The 16,467-nt window shown below is 54.6% G+C and overlaps 2 protein-coding genes across 3 annotated transcripts; both read left to right on the top strand.

Moving 5' to 3' along the window:
* The first annotated feature begins 7,236 nt into the window (after positions 1-7,236).
* Positions 7,237-7,902, top strand: SMIM44 (small integral membrane protein 44). Its single transcript, XM_055247239.1, has 2 exons — positions 7,237-7,438; positions 7,589-7,902. The coding sequence occupies exons 1-2, from the start codon at positions 7,237-7,239 to the stop codon at positions 7,828-7,830; spliced, it is 444 nt and encodes a 147-aa protein (XP_055103214.1). The 3' UTR covers positions 7,831-7,902.
* A 2,155-nt stretch (positions 7,903-10,057) lies between these two features.
* Positions 10,058-15,309, top strand: SMIM24 (small integral membrane protein 24). 2 transcript variants are annotated; one of them, XM_055247238.2, is made up of 5 exons: positions 10,058-10,232; positions 11,514-11,625; positions 11,976-12,035; positions 14,244-14,268; positions 14,323-15,309. In XM_055247238.2, exons 1-5 carry the CDS (start codon positions 10,166-10,168, stop codon positions 14,449-14,451), a joined length of 393 nt encoding a protein of 130 aa, XP_055103213.1. In that variant the 5' UTR covers positions 10,058-10,165; the 3' UTR covers positions 14,452-15,309. The 2 variants fall into 2 exon arrangements, with proteins under 2 accessions (XP_055103213.1, XP_055103212.1); XM_055247237.2 differs by having other exon boundaries at positions 14,244-14,883.
* The last annotated feature ends 1,158 nt before the right edge of the window (positions 15,310-16,467 follow it).

Genomic DNA, 16,467 nt, shown 5'->3' with positions numbered 1-16,467 from the left:
AACCGACTATCCACTGAGCTGTGTTCTTCACTGGAGCGCTGGATCCTGCCCCGGGGCATCAGTTTAGCTTGTCATGGGGTGGGGGGTGGGAGTGTGCAGCTGGCATCTAGTCAGGTAGTCAGGGATGCTGGAAGACACCTTCCAGCACTCGGTCCCCACAACACAGAACGATCCGGCCCCAAATGAGTGCAGAGGTTGAGAAACCTGCGTGGAAGTCACATGTTTGATTATAGGTTTTTAATTTTAATTTATTCTATTATTTTTGTTGAGATGGAATTTCACTCTTATTACTCAGGCTGGAGTGCAATGGCATGATCTCGGCTCACTGCAACCTCCGCCTGCCGGGCTCAAGCATTTCTCCTGCCTCAGCTTAACAAGTAACTGGGATTACAGGCATGCACCATCACGCCCAGCTAAATTTTTTTTGTTTGTTTGTATTTTTTTTTTTTTCTTGAGATGGAGTCTCGCTCTGTTGCCCAGGCTGGAGTGCAGTGGCACGATCTCCACTCACTGCAGGCTCCGCCTCCTGAGTTCACGCCATTCTCCTGCCTCAGCCTCCCAAGTAGCTGGGACTACAGGCACATGCTGCCACGCCCAGCTAATTTTTTGTATTTTCAGTAGAAACGGGGTTTCACCGTGTTAGCCAGGATGGTCTCGATCTCCTGACCTCATGATCCGCCCGCCTCGGCCTCCCAAAGTGCTGGGATTACAGGTGTGAGCCACTGCACCTGGCCTGTTTGTATTTTTAGTAGAGACAGGCTTTCACCATGTTGGTCATGCTGTTCTCAAATTCCTGACCTCAGGTGATCCACCCACCTTGGCTTCCCAAAGTGCTGGGATTACAGGCATGAGCCACCACGCCCAGCTTTTTTTTCCCTCCCCCCGAGATGGAGTCTTGCTCTGTTGCCCAGGCTGGAGTGCATTGGCACAGTCTCAGCTCAATGCAACCTCTGCCTCCTGGGTTCAAGTGATTCTCCTGCCTCAGCCTCCCGAGTAGCTGGGACTACAGGCACGAGCTACCATGCATGCCCAGCTAATTTTTGTATTCTTAGTAGAGATGGGGTTTCACCACGCTGACCAGGCTGGTCTTGAACTCTTGACCTTGTGATCCGCCCGCCTTGGCCTCCCAAAGTGCTGAGATTACAGGCATGAGCCACTGCGCTTGGCTCACCACTTTTTTTTTTTTTTTTTAATTTTTATTTATTTATTTTTTTATGGAGAGGGTCTCGCCCTGTCTCCCAGGCTGTAGTGCAGTGGCCGATCACTGCAGCTTACTGCAGCCTCGACCTCCTGGGCTCAAGCAATCCTCCTATCTTGGCCTCCCAAGCAGTTGGGACCTCAGGTTTGCCCCCACCGTGCCTGACTAATATTTGTATTTTTTGTAGAGACGGGGTCGCAATATGTTTTGTTCTGTGTTGAGACAGGGTCTCACTCTGTTGCCCAGGCTGGAGTGCGGTGGTGCAATCTCAGCTCATTGCAACCTCTGCCTCCCAGGTTTAAGTGATTCTTGTACCTCAGCCTCCTGAGTAGCTGGGACTACAGGCACGTGCCTCCATGCCTGGCTGATTTTTGTATTTTTAGTAGAGACAGGGTTTCACCATGTTGGCCAGGCTGGTCTTGAACTCCTGGCCTCAAATGATCTGCCTTCCTCAGCCTCCCAAAGTGCTGGGATTATAGACATGAGCCACATGCCTGGCCATCTTGTTTATGTTTTAGAGACAGAGTGTTGCTCTGTTGCCCAGGCTGGAGAGCAGTGGCTCGATCTAAGCTCACTGCAACTTCTGTCTCCCAGGCTCAAGTGATCCTCCCACCTCAGCCTCCTGAGCAGCCAGCATCCATTCTACTGTAGTTCCGTGTGGCTCTCTCTCTTGCCATCTGTTCTCTCTGTCACTTTCTTGTTGGCCTCCAACCTCCCTCATCCTCACTCAGCTGATGACCTTGCTTTCGGCTTCAGTGAAAAAATCAAACAGACCTTCCGTGCACCCCCACCAACAGCTGTGCCCGCCTGCCTGTCCCCGTGCCATGCATGCTGCCTCCCCTCCTGCCCGCTAATGCTGGCTGATGAACTGTTGGTTCCGCTAGCCAAGACTTACCTAAGATCCTTATGGCTGTGCAACAAATTACTCCAAACTTAGCAGCTTCAAACAGCTGGACTTGGGTCACATCGTGTCCTCCCAAAAGGCTTGTCCAGGTGGTAACCCCTGGTACCCATAAATGTGACCTGATTTGGAAATAGAGTCTTTGCAGGTGTTGTTAAGGATCTCAGCATGAGATCATCCTGGATTTAGGGTAGACCCTAAATCCAATGACCGATGTCCTTATAGAGACAGAAAAGTAGACCTGAGTGCGGTGGCACATGCCTATAGTCCCAGCTACTGTAGAGGCCAAGGCAGGATCACTTATGCCCAGGAGTTCAAGACCAGCCTGGGCACCATAGTGAGACTGCATCTCTTTAAAAAAAAAAAAAGACAAGGCCGGATGCGGTGGCTCACACCTGTCATCCCAGCACTTTGGGAGGCTGAGGCAGGTGGATCACCTGAGGTCAGGAGTTCGAGACCAGCCTGGACAACATGGTGAAACCGCATCTCTACTGAAAATACAAAAATTAGCTGGGTGTGGTGGTGCACACCTGTAATCCCAGCTACTTAGGAGGCTGAGGCAGGAGAATCACTTGAACCCAAGAGGCAGAGGTTGCAGTGAGCTGAAATCACATGCCATTGCACTCCAGCCTGGGCGACAAGAGCAAGACTCCATCTTAAATAAAGAAGACAAGAAAACCCCCAGAGATAGAGGAAAGAAGGCAGATACCTTTCCTGTTGGTCACGAGTCTGGGAGCAGCAAGTGTATCTGGATGTTTCTGGCTTTGGGTGTTTCATGAGGTTGCAGTCAAGCTGTCGGCCAGGGCTGCCTCATCTGAAGGCTCAATTGAGGCCGAAGGAGCCACTTCCAAGGTGGCACCTTCCAATGCGACATTGGCTGCCTGAGCCACCTCTTTTGCTCACCAACTCCTGGTCCTTCTCATCAACTCAGCCATTACTTCAGCCATTCCCCCTTTTCTCTCCTGCTTCCTTGATTTCCTCTCTTTACCCATCAGCACAGACCAGCTGTAATTTTTTAAAAACAACAAGAAAAAGCTGGGCAAAGTGGCTCACACCTGTAATCCCGGCATTTTGTGAGGCTGAGGCAGGTAGGTCACTTGAGGTCAGGAGCTGGAGACCAGCCTGTCCAACATAGTGAAATCCTGTCTCTGCTAAAAATACAGACATTAACTGGGCATGGTGGCCCACGCTTGTAGTCCCAGCTACCCGGAAGGCTGAGGTATGAGAATTGCTTAAACCTGGGAAGTGGAGGTTGCAATGAGCCGAGATCGCCCCACTGCACTCCAGCCTGGGCAACAGAGGGAGACGGAGTCTTAAAGCAACAACACCAACAACAGCAAGAAAAACAAAACCCTGGAAACTAGTCTCAGCTACTTGGGAGGCTGAAGCAGGAGAACCACTTGAACCTGGGAGGCAGAGGTTGCAGTGAGCAGAGATCATACCACTGCACTCCAGCCTGGGTGACAGAGCGGAGACTCTGTCTCAAAAACAAACAAAATTCAAATATAAAAAGCCACCCTCACCGGGCGCAGTGGCTCATGCCTGTAATCCCAGCACTTTGGGAGGCTGAGGCGAGTGGATCACAAGGTCAGGAGATCGAGACCATCCTGGCTAACACGGTGAAACGCCGTCTCTACTAAAAGCACACAAAAAAAATTAGCTGGGCGTGGTGGCGGGCACCTGTAGTCTCAGCTATTCGGGAGGCTGAGGCAGGAGAATAGTGTGAACCCGGGAGGCGGAGCTTGCAGTGAGCAGAGATCGCGCCACTGCACTCCAGCCTGGGCAACAGAGAGAAACTATTTCTCAAAAAAATAAATAAATAAATAAAATAAAATAAAAAAAGCCACCCCCTTTTTTGGTAGAGACAAAATCTAGCTCTGTCACCCAGGCTGGAGTACAGTGGCATAATCTTAGCTCACTGCAGCCTCCAGCTCCTGGGCTTAAGCAATCTTCCTGACTCAGCCTCCCAAGTCCCTGGGACTACAGACGTGAGCCACTGTGCCTGGCAAGGGTCGCTCTCTTTTTTGTTTGTTTGTTTTTGAGATGGAGTCTCGCTCTGTCACGCAGGCTGGAGTGTAGTGGTGGGATCTCGGCTCACTGCAACCTCCGCCTCCCGGGTTCAAGCGATTCTCCTGCCTCAGCCTCCCGAGTAGCTGAGATTATAGGTGCGTGTCACCACGCCTGGCTAATTTTTGTATTTTTAGTAAAAGATGAGGTTTCACCATGTTGGTCAGGCTGGTCTTGAACTCCTGACCTCGTGATCAGCGTTCCTCAGCCTCCCAAAGTGCTGGGATTACAGGCTTGAGCCACCATGCCTGGAAAGGCTCACGCTTCTACACATCGTTGCATTTCCTCCTCCCAACACCCCAGGAAACTTTACCCACCCCATTGTAGAGAGAAGCCAGGGAACCCTGGAGAGCCAAGGTCATGCTGTGACAGGCAGAGCTGGGATTTGAACCCAGGTCTTCCTCACCACCACCTCCTACTGCCTTGTCCTGGCTCCCTGGCCCCTGGCTGCACGGAATTCCTTGTGTTTCTCCCCAGGTTTCTCCTCCGCAGTGTTCCTAACTCAGGAAATGGCAACACCATCATTGCAGGCATTTAGCCTAAAAACAGGTTTGGTTAATGAAAAATCGATCCGAAGGGTGGGTGCGGTGGCACATGCCTGTAATCCCAGCACTTTGTAAGGCTGAGGCAGGAGGATCGCTTGAGCCCAGGAGTTAAAGAGCAGCCTGGGTAACATAGTGAGACCCTGTTTCTATAAAAAAAAAATACGGCCAGGCGCGGTGGCTCAGGCTTGTAATCCCAGCACTTTGGGAGGCCGAGGCAGGCGGATCACGAGGTCAGGAGATCGAGACCACAGTGAAACCCCGTCTCTACTAAAAATACAAAAAATTAGCCGGGTGTGGTGGCGGGGGCCTGTAGTCCCAGCTACTCGGAGAGGCTGAGGCAGAAGAATGGCGTGAACCCGGGAGGCGGAGCTTGCAGTGAGCCGAGATTGCGCCACTGCACTCCAGCCTGGGCGACAGAGTGAGACTCTGTCTCAAAAAAAAAAAAAAAATACAGAAAATTAGGTAGGTGTGGTGGCACAGACCTGTAGTCCCAGCTACTCAGGAGGCTGAGGCAGGAAGATCGCTTGAACCTGGGCAGTCAAGGCTGCAATGAGCCAAGATCCCACCACTGCACCACAGCACTCCAGCCTGGGTGACAGAGCAAGGCCCTGTCTCAAAAAAAAAGGTCCATCTCAAATCTGCCCACTTTCCTTCCACTAGGACCAGCTCAGTCCCCTCCTGGCTACCCCCTGGCCCCCACAGTCTGTTCCCCCCAAAGCAGCCACCAGGGGGCACCTGTGAGCACCTGGGTCCCGACCCGTCCCTCCTCTGCCTACAGCCCTCCATGGCTCCCACCTTCCTCAGGGTCTAGGCCAAAGTCTTCCTCACAGCCTACAGGGCCCTGCAGGACCTGCCCTGACAGCTCCCCATCTTCCCCTCCCCCCCACTCCCCCGGCTCACTCTGCTCCAGCCACACTGGCCTCCTCACTGTTCCCCCAACACGCCAGACACAGTCCTGCCCCAGGGCCTTTGCAGGGGCTGTGCCCTCTGCTTGGAACTCTCTTTCCCCTGGATCTCCCATGGCTGGTTCCCTTTTTCCTCCAGGTCTTTGCTCAAATATCACCTCCTCAGTGATGGCTTGGCAGCCCTATTTTTTTTTTTTTCTTTTTTGAGATAGTCTCACTCTGTCACCCAGGTTGTAGTACAGTGGTGCAATCATAACTCACTGTGGCCTTGAACTTCTGGGCTCAAGCAATCCTCCTGCCTCAGCCTCCTGAGTAGCTAGTACTACAGGCACGCACCACGCCTGGCTAGTTTTTAAAGTTTTTGTAGAGATGCAGTCTTGCTATGTTGCCCAGGGAGGTCTTGAACTCCTGGCTCAAGTGATCCTCTTGCCTCAGCCTCCCAAAGTGTTGGGACTACAGGCGTGAGCCACTGCGCCCAGCCACACCTCCCTTTCTAACCTAATATGTCATTTATTCTAAGGTTACGTCTCTTTCTTAGCATCCATCTCCCTCCCTGGAATGTCCGATTTTGATCTATTTTTTTTTCCTTTTATTATTTTTTATTTTTTTGATACAGAGTTTCGCTTTGTTGCCCAGGCTGGAGTGCAGTGGGATGATCTCGGCTCACTACAACCTCCACCTCCCAGGTTCAAGCAATTCTCGTGCCTCAGCCTCCCGAGTAGCTGGGACTACAGGCGCCCGCCACCATGTCCAGCTAGTTTTTGCATTTTTAGTAGAGACTGGGTTTCACCATGTTGGCCGGGCTGGTCTCGAACTCCTGTCTCAAGTGATCCGCCCACCTCAGCCTTCCAAAGTGCTGGGATTACAGGCGTGAGCTACTGCGCCCGGCCTGGTCTTTCTTACTCATAGCTGTGTCCCAGCACCTAAGAGAGTGCCCAGTCATAGTCACTGCTCAATACATATTCGATGAATGAATGAAGAGCCAGGCACAGTGGCGAGGACCTTTAGTTCCTGCTACTCGGGAGACTGAGGCGGGAGGATTGCTTGAGCCCAGGAGGTTGAGGGTGCCGTGAGCTATGATCGCGTCACTGCACTCCAGCACCCAGGGTGACAGAGCGAGACCCTGTCTCAAAAATAATAACAATATTAGCCAGGCGTGGTGGCGTGCACCTGTAATCCCAGCTACTCTGGAGGCTGAGGTGGGAGAATCACTTGCACCCGGGAGGCGGAGGTCGCAGTGAGCTGAGATCTCGCCTTTGCACTCCAGCCTGGGTGACAAGAGTGAAACTCCGTCTCAAAAAAAATTAAATAAATAAAATAAAATAATAATAATTAAAAAGATGAATGAATGAAGAGAGTGAGCCTGCCATGAGGAAATCTGGGCAGGGCGTTCCCGGGAGAAGGAAGCGCAGATGCGGAGGTCCCGAGGTGGGGACGGCTGGGCAGAGTTGTGGCTGGAGCTGAGCAGGTAGGTTGCCGGCGGGCGGAAGTGGTTTACAATGCGATTAACCCAGGCAGATGGTGGCCGTGGGGCAGCCGCCCAATCCTCTTAGCTCAAAGCCCCTTAATACTTCCGCTGTGTGGGTCACCTCCGGGCCTCCCCTGTGCCGGGCGGACACCATGCCGGGGCTGGCGGCCGAGGGGGAGGCCGAGGGCTGGAGCCCGTCCCCGCCACTGTACGAGGAGTACCGGCCGCCGCCCCTGGACAGCATCCGCCTGCCCAGGTACGTGCTGTACCTGCTGCTGGCCACGCTGGTGGTGGTGGCCGTCGCCTACGCCATCGTTGGGCACCTGATCAAAGACCTCGCCCACGACCTGGCCGGTGAGCTGCCCCCACCGAAACCTAGCCGGGGCTGATGCTGGGTCACCCTGGGTGGGTGGTCGGGGGATCCAAGGGCTTCTCCTAGCTGAGAAGGGGACAGAGGAGGGTGGCTGGGGCCGGGGAGTTGCCTCACCAGCTCCCTTGCCGCAGACTGGGTGTTTGGCCCGAAGCCAGACCAGGAGGCAGCACCCCGGGAGCTGCGCCCCAGCCTGACCGGCGAGGACTTGGAGGGGCTGGACCTGCAGCTGGCCCTGGCCTGGCAGGGCGAGGAGGAAGCTGGCGGGGGTGGCGAGGGAGCCCCCTCTGAACCCCCGCCTCCTCCGGAGCCCCGACGCCCCTCCATTGCCTTCAAGGACCCCCCATCCCGAAGCTCCTTCTGGAATCTGATGTGAACTTGAATCCTGAATCCGGGTTCCAGACGCTTTGGCGGTCATGTAGACAGAACTTATGCGCGCCGGAGCCCTTTCTGCAAACCCTGAGCTGCCCGGTCGCAGCGGATGGCTTTCTCCTTCCCAGCCGGCAGGTTCCGGGGGTTGGACGCTGGCGACTTTCACATACTCAGAGCCTGCCCGGCTCAGCCTCAGCCGAGCCATCAGCAAACTCTAAACTAGAAACACTAGGGCGATTTAAAACCTTGTAATATTATCAGCCAACCTCACCGAGTGCTTAGCGCGTACCTGCCGCTGTGCAGAGCAGGCTTTTTCTATGCAATATCTCATTTAATCCTCCAAGGTAGGACTGATCGCCTCCATTTAACAGATGGGGAAACCGAGGCATGCAATGATGAAGTGGCTTCGCCGAGGTCTCAGAGCACAGAGTGCTTTTCTCAGAAAAAGCCCAGGCAACTGACTGACTTTGGAGGGCAGGATCTCCAAGGCGGGTCCCGCCCTCACCCCCCTCTGCTGGGCTCCCCTATCTCCAAATCTTCTCCAGCCCCCACCTCGGCTGCTGGGTCTGCTTGTCTCTGGGGGGTGGTCCTGACTTCCTAACCAGATCGAGAGCTCCCAGACAGCACCAAGGCCTCCTTCCCTTCCCAGCCCTGCACAAGATGGGATACACAGTCAGAGTTTAATAGATGCCTGCCTGGCTGGTTCAAGCAGACCTGTGGCCGTCTTGCGGCTGGGATGTGTGAGCCACGTCCTGCTGTGTGGCCGTTCTGCTCAGCGGTCATCCGCAGACCTCTGGAAGAGAGGGAGTGTCAGCGACTCAGCAGGTGCTCCATAAACACCTGTGCGACGACGCTGGGCCTTCCTACCACTCGTCTGGGCCGTGGCTGCTCCCGTGTCAGCTGGGGCGGGGTCCCCCTTTGCCCGGGCAGGGCCCGCTATCTAATCAGCCGAGGCACCAAGGTTGAGGACAGGAGAGCCTGGAGCCTGAGTCATCAGCCCTCCGGGGCATCCCCACATGAGAGCATCCAAGTTTGCAGGTGGACCACGGGCATGTGGCCTCCGCACACCTTTCCTGTCCCTGTGTGCTCCCACGGCTGCTTGTGGGTCCTCAGGGGCCAAGAGCCTGGGCGAGGCAGGATAACATGGGGGCGAGGCAGACCTGGCTTCAAATCCCAGGGCAGACCTGCTGCGTGACCTTGATTGTCCTGGGCTCTGCACAATGAGACCGGCACCATTTCACGGGGCATTAAGAAAAGGAAATGCGATCTGTGAAACTGCCGAGCACGGAGCCTCGTGTGTACCCTGAGAGCACAAAAGGTGACTCTCAAATTTGCTTTTAGAGACAAGGTCTTGTTCTGTCGCCCAGGCTGGAGTGCAGTGGTGCAGTCGTAGCTTGCTGCAGCCTCGAACTCCTGGGCTCAAGCGATCCTCTCACCTCAGTCTCTTTGAGTAGCTGGGACTACAGGTGCAGGCCACCATGCTCAGCTAAGTTTTACATTTTTTATTTTAGAGACGGGAGGAGGTTGGTCTGGAACTCCTGGCCTCAAGTGATTCTCCCGCCTTGGCCTCCCAGAGTGCTGGGATTACAGGCGTGAGACACCGTACCGGGCCTTGGTGACTCTTTATATTTCTATTTTTGTATTTCTTTTGAGACAGGGTCTTCTGTCACCCAGGCTGGAGTGCGGTGGTGCGACCATAACTGGCTGCAGCCTCAAACTCCTGGGCTCAAGTGATCCTCCCACTTCAGCACACCCTAGTAGCTGGGACTGCAGGTGCCTGCCACGCCTGGCTAATTTTTCTATTTTTGTAGAGATAGGGCTTCACAAAGTTGCCCAGGTTGGGCTCAAGGATCCGCCCGCCTTGGCCTCTCAATGTGGTGGTATTACAGGCGTGAGGCGCCGGGCGGGCGCACCTTTCTTAAGATATTCCAGTTGTATTTGTGAGTTCCCCCTGTGTCCAGAGTGGCAGGGGGCCTGGGCCCGGACGGGAGGTCGCAGCCATCTCAGCTCAGCCCCTGCAGCAGGGATCATGAGGGGGTGGCCCTGAGGCTGATGGTCCCCAGGGCAGGGTGCAGGGAGGAGGGACTCCCTCAGTTAATTGTTACACAGGTCCAGAGTCTGGCCTCCCGGAGGGAGAGCGATGGGGCAGGAGCTGGCAGGGGAGGGACAGGATGCCCAACCAGGTGGTGCCAGGGGCGGGTCCCGCTCCCAGGTCTCAGGCATCCCCCGCCCCGGGACCGCCTGTGCCTTATCACGGGCAGGCAGGGCCTCGCCCTCACCAAACCTGTGGACGCCGACCCGGGACCGCCGCTGTCTGACTACTGGCTCGCTCGACCGTCATGGAGTCCCTGGGGGCCCTTCTGGTGCTGGAGTTTCTGCTCCTCTCCCCGGTGGAGGCCCAGCAGGGTAGGTGCAGGAGGGCGGGAGGGGGCGTCGCGGGATGGGGGAGTTGGTCAGGTGATCACCATCTCCCAGTTTTCCATGGTGAGAAAAAGGAGAGGGGGCAGGAAGAAAAGGAAGGGGGGCTTGGAGGCCCTCCTCAACCCCCGCAGTCCCGCCCGGCCTCCCCCTCGCTGGGCTCTGCCCTCTTCTATAGGGGCCCCCACACCGCCCACCTGAGCCTTTCCCCTCTCCAGCCCTTCTGAGCACACCTGGCTGAACACCCCCACCCCCTTGAGCTCGGCCCCACTCTGAGCTCCCGCCTCCTTTACAAGCCCCTCCCCATCTGAGCCCCCTCCTCTTTTGTAAACCACTCCTTCTCACTCCTCCTCCTTTACAAACCTCTCCCCGAGCCCCTCCTCCTCTGTAAGCCCCTCCCCTCTGAGCTCCTCCTCCTTTATAAGCCCCTCCCACTCTGAGCCCCCTAGTTCACAAGCCCCTCCCCATCTGAGACGCTTCCTCTTCTGTAAGCCCCTCCTTCTCACTCCCCTCCTTTATAAGCCTCTCCCCGAGCCCCCTCCTTTGTTGTAAGCCCCTCCCCTCTGAGCTCCTCCTTCTTTATAAGCCCCTCCTTCTGAGCCTCTGCCTCCTTTATAAGCCCCTCCCACTCTGAGACCCTCTCCCCTTATAAGCACCTCCCCTCTGAGCTCCTCCTTTATAAGCCCCTCCCCCTAAGCCTCTGCCTCCTTTTATAAGCTCCTCCCAAGAGCTCCTTTGTTGTAAGCCCCAACCCCCCAGACTCTTCTTTATAAGCCCCTCCCCATCTGAGACCCTCTTCTTCACAAGCCCCCCCCATCTGAGCCCCCTCCTCCTTCATAAGCCCCTCCTCTGAGCTCGTCCTCCTTTATAAACCCCACCCCTGAGCCTCTCCTTTTTCATAAGCCCCTCCCCTCTGAGTTCCTCCTTTATAAGCCCCTCCCTTGAGCCTCCACCTGCATTATAAGCCCCGCCCCTTCTGAGTCCTCCTGATTTGTAAACTCTGTCCCCTCTGAGTCCCCCTTCTTTTATAAGCCCCTCCCCTCTCTGGTCCCCCAGGCTCCCTCCCACTCTGGTAAGGTACCCTCCCCCTCTCTAAACCCTCCCAACCCCCCCTAAGCCATCCTGGTCTCTGAAGCTCTGTCCCTTTCCAATATCCTCTCTGTCGGAGCACCCCCAGTGACCTTCTCTCTCTCCTTGCTAGGGTGGTGGGGGAATGGGGGTCTTCTGCCCTGTCCTTCCTCTGAGTCAAACCTCCCCAACTTCCTGCAGCCACGAAGCATCGCCTGAAGCCGTGGCTCGTGGGCCTGGCTGCGGTAGTCGGCTTCCTGTTCATCGTCTATTTGGTCTTGCTGGCCAACCGCCTCTGGTGCTCCAAGGCCAGGTGGGCGCCCGCCCCCACCCCGCTGCCCCCACAGCCCTGCCCAAAGCGCTGCCCCCGTCCCCAGCTTCCCAACCCTCTCTGGTACCCCCATCACCAGCCTCGAAGTCCAAAGTTCTCCCATTTCCCTGCTGCTCCTCCAACCCTACTCTCAGAGCCCAGACCCCAGGCCTGCACCCGCCCCTCTCCCCAAGACAACCAGCCTGGCAGCCCAGCCCTTCCTTGCGTCCTGGGGTTCATGAGCCCCGGCTGGGAGGTTGAGACAGAGGCTGAGGCTGTCACACAGCTTCCTTCCCTTTACCGCCCCCCTACTCCCCTCCCGCCCCCTCCCACCTTTCCCTTTATCTCTGCAGGGCTGAGGACGAGGAGGAGACCACGTTCAGAATGGAGTCCAACCTATACCAGGACCAGAGGTACTATGCGTGCGGGTGTCAGGGGTCTGTGTGAGCCCCTCCTCGGGGTGGGGGAATGGGTGTGCACAGATGACCTTACTGTCCTGAATCCTTCAAGCACATTCCTGCCCTGGGACCTTCACCTTTCCTGTATCTTCTGCCAGCTCCTTCTCCTCCTCCAGTCCCCACTCAGGGGTTTCTAGCCTGGCCACGAGCCTTCCTGACACTGTCCCCACCCCCAAGTCTGATTCACACTTATCACCAGCGGAGCTGTCTTAGTCGTTCACTAATTTTGAGACATTATGTGGTGCCTTCCAGTTGTACAGGCAACTTAGCTTTGGTCCTGGCTGTGTCCTCATACCCAGCATTGGGCCTGGAACACAGGAGGTGCTTAATAAATACCTGTTGAAGAAGACTGTGGTGTAGTATTGTGTAGGTGTCTGTACAAGGCCTAGGTATGGGCAACCCACCTGGACTCAGTGTCTCCTATGGCTCTGACTTCTTCCCAACCTGAGGAATCCCATAGAGGGCTCAGGGACACAGACATCCATCATCCATCCACCCATCAGCCACTCATCCACCCACTCACCCATTCACCCACTCACCCATCCATTCATCACCCACCATCCATTCATCACCCATCCATCCATCACCCATCCATCCATCACCTACCCATCCACCCACCCACAATCCATCCACCCACCATCCATCTATTATCCACCCATCCATCCATCCATCCATCCATCCATCTATTCACTCACCCAGCTGCCCACCCACCCATCCATTCACTTACCACTTATCCACCCGCTCATCCATCCATCCATCACCCATCCATCCATCACCTACCCATCCACCCACCACTATCCATCCACCCACCACCCATCATCCATCCATCCATCCATCCATCACCCATGTATTCACTCACCCACCCCCCCACCCATCCATTCACCAACCCATCCACCCACTCACCCATCCACCCACCCGCTCATCTGTTCACACACCCATCCATCTACCCACGCATCTATCCGTCAGCCATCCATTCACCATCCATCCACCCACCCATCTATTCATCCACCCATCAATCTATCATCCATCCATCCATCCATCCATCCATCCATCCATTCATCCATCCAGGGCTGGGGGCTCTGTCTTGGGCAAAGGCTTGGGGACAGGAGTAGGAGAGTGGGAGGTGGGAGGTGACCAGCCTGGCTGGGAGAGTCTCAGCTGAGTCCAAGATGTGCCTGAGGGAGAGGACCTGAGTGGTGGCTTTGTCTAAGACCTGGCTCAGCCCCAGTAAAATATGATTCCTATTCCCAGGATATACTGGGGGATCTGGATCCCACCTGTGCACCTGTACCTGTAGCTTCCTTTCTGCCTTTTTCATTCCTCCATCCATCCACCCAACCATCCACCTGTACATCCATCTATCAGTCTGCCCATGCAGTCCTCACCCTCCAACCACCCATCCATAAGTCCACCTACCCGTTAGCCCATTGATCTGTCCACTCACGGACACACCCACCCACCCATCTATGCATCCATCGAATTATGCAGTCTTCACTCTCCAACTGTCCATCTATCAGTCTACCTATCCATTAGCTCATTGATCCATTCCCCCACCTACAGTCTCATTCATCCTCCATCTACCTATCCATTGATATGTCATTCTCTTCTTCCTCCAATTCATCCACTCATCTACTTATTAATCTGTCCCTCCCTCCATGCAACCATCAGTTCACCTAACTGCTTATCTACTCATCCATCCATCCATCCACTTATACATTCGTTCATTGATCTATACATCCGTCTATACTCCCATCCACCATTCTCCATTCTCCATCCCCCCATCCACTGATCCATCATTCTCTCCTTCCTGTAATGTATCCATTTATCTTCCAATTTATTTGTCATCTGCCCAGCCACTGCACCCAGCCTCAAAAGCAGCCTCCTTCGCCAGGGGTAAACTGAGTCCCAAGAGGCAACAGGGGCCCTTTGGCTTATGTCCATCCATCCATCCATCCATCCCTCCCTCCCTCTATGGAGCAATTGAGTCTTAGTTGCTGTCTTTGTGAAATGGAAATCGTGAAGCTGCATATTTAGGGTTATTCTGAAGACTCACTGAGATACTGCTTGTAAAACACTCATCACATGGGCTGGCTCAAGTGAGTGGCCATTAAATAGGAGTGTCTCTGTTTCTTATTATGGTTTGGGGCTTTTGTATCCCTACAGTGAAGACAAGGGAGAGAAGAAAGAGGCCAAGGAGAAAGGAGAGAAGAAAGAGGCCAAGGAGAAAGTAGAGAAGAAAGAGGCCAAGGAGAAAGAAGAGAAGAGGAAGAAGCAGAAAAAGGCAGCGAAGGAAGGAGAGAGCAACTTGGGACTGGATCTGGAGGAAAAAGAGCCCAGAGACCATGAGAGAGCAAAGAACACAGCCTTGTGAAGATTCCTGGCTGCCTCTTCCAGGCAGTCCCTCAGAGATGCCTCTTCTGCCCCCTAAAAGCAATGTCCTGGACTGGAAGCCCGTGAAATGACTCCATCTGGGATTCAGAATACAGTGTTCTCAAGTGAAGAAGGCTTGGAACCAACCCCACCTCCCTCAATGGGGGCTCTCTGGGCAAACATGGTTTTCATGCACCCCTCTTCCTGAGCTTGGTCGCTGCCTGGTGATTTTTCTTTATACTCGGAGAGCATCCCTGGTTGAAGTGACACCCGCAATCCTCCACGATCTCGTGGCTCCACCTGCTTCTACCCGCTGCCTGATTTCTTTTCTTTCTGCCTAACATCTACCGACCAGAGCTTCCCCTCTCCCATGCACCCACTCCCAGCTGAGAGCTGCTTCCCGATGGCCTGCATTAAAGCATTCGTAAGAGTCCTTTGGAAGGGCTCCTGTCATCTCTTGGGACTCAGTTTACCTCTGGGGAAGGAGGCTGCTTTTGGGGTGGGGGGCGATGGCTGGGCGGATGGTATGGAGGCTCAGGCTGCACAGGTGCCCAGACACCCTGAGCAGATTAAACACACCCCCGGCAATCTGGTTTTTTGCTATCCTGAGCCCTGGACTTTGAGCCCTGAGCACCGTCTCCAGGGAAATCTTTGCTCCTTCCCCCACCTCCCCATGTTTTGGGGCACGTGACTTTGTTCCTGGGAGCTGTATCTTGGGAGGGTGCGGGTGCCCCAGGGCCCTGCAATATCTTGGAAAGGGACTAGCACTTCCTTTTCCCAGTTTCTGTTCTCCTGCTTCCCCTCACCTTCTCCAGGCCCTGGACCTTGCCCGAACAATGACCATTTCTCTTTTATTTGAGATGGAGTCTCGCTCTGTCACCCAGGCTGCAATGCGATGGTGTGATCTCGGCTCACTGCAACTTCCGCCTTCCAGGTTCCATCAATTCTCCAGCCTCAGCCGGGCCACAGTGACCATTTCTTAATGAGGACCTTTTTCTTTTTTCTTTTTTTTTTTTTTAGACAAAGTCTCACTCTGTCGCCCAGGCTGGAGTGCAGTGGTGCAATCTCAGCTCACTGCAACCTCTGCCTCCTGGGTTCAAGTGATTCTCCTGCCTCAGCCTCCCAAGTAGCTGGGATTACAGGCACGCACCACCACCCCTGGCTAATTTTTGCATTTTTAGTCAACATGGGGTTTCACCATGTTGGCCAGGCTGGTCTTGAACTCCTGACCTCAGGTGATCCGCCCACCTCGGCCTCCCAAAGTGCTGGGATTACAGGCATGAGCCACCAGGCCCAGCCCATTTCTTTTTTTTCTGTTTTTTGAGATGGAGTTTAGCTCTTGTTGCCCAGGCTGGAGTGTAGTGGTGTGATCTCGGCTCACTGCAACCTCTGCCTCTCGGGTTCAAGTGATTCTTCTGCCTCAGCCTCCTGAGTAGCTGGGATTACAGGCGTGAGCCACCGCTCCCAGCCTGGCCCATTTCTTAACGAGGACCTTGATAAAGGCTGGCATTGGGGCTTTGTTGTGGGGTCTGGGGCAGGGGCTGGGGTTCTGGTAGGATTCAGCTCAGAGGGTGGGGAGCTTCACTTGGAGAACTCTTCTAAGACCATCCACTAGGGGGTGAAAAATCCTCAATAAATAACTGGTATCCCTGCAATCCCAGTGCTTTGGGAGGTGAGGGTAGGATCACTTCAGGCCAGGAGTTCAAGACCAGCCTGGGCAACACAGCAAGACCTGTCTTTACAAAAATAAAATTTATTTTATTATTTTGTTTTTAATTTTATTTTTAATTTTTATTTTTTTTGAGATGGAGTCTCGCTCTGTCGCCCAGGCTGGAGTGCAGTGGCGTGATCTTGGCTCACTGCAACCTCCGCCTCCCGGTTTCAAGCGATTCTCCTGCCCCAGCCTCCCGAGCAGCTGGGATTACAGGCGCCCGCCACCACGCCCGGCTAATTTTTTTGGTATTTTTTAGTAGAGATGGAGTTTCACCGTATTAGCCAGGATGGTTATTTTTTGAGA

The sequence above is a fragment of the Symphalangus syndactylus genome, chromosome 17 (assembly GCF_028878055.3).
Source record: "Symphalangus syndactylus isolate Jambi chromosome 17, NHGRI_mSymSyn1-v2.1_pri, whole genome shotgun sequence".
NCBI classification, from domain to species: domain Eukaryota; kingdom Metazoa; phylum Chordata; class Mammalia; order Primates; family Hylobatidae; genus Symphalangus; species Symphalangus syndactylus.
This window is presented reverse-complemented; position numbering and strand designations above follow the sequence as displayed.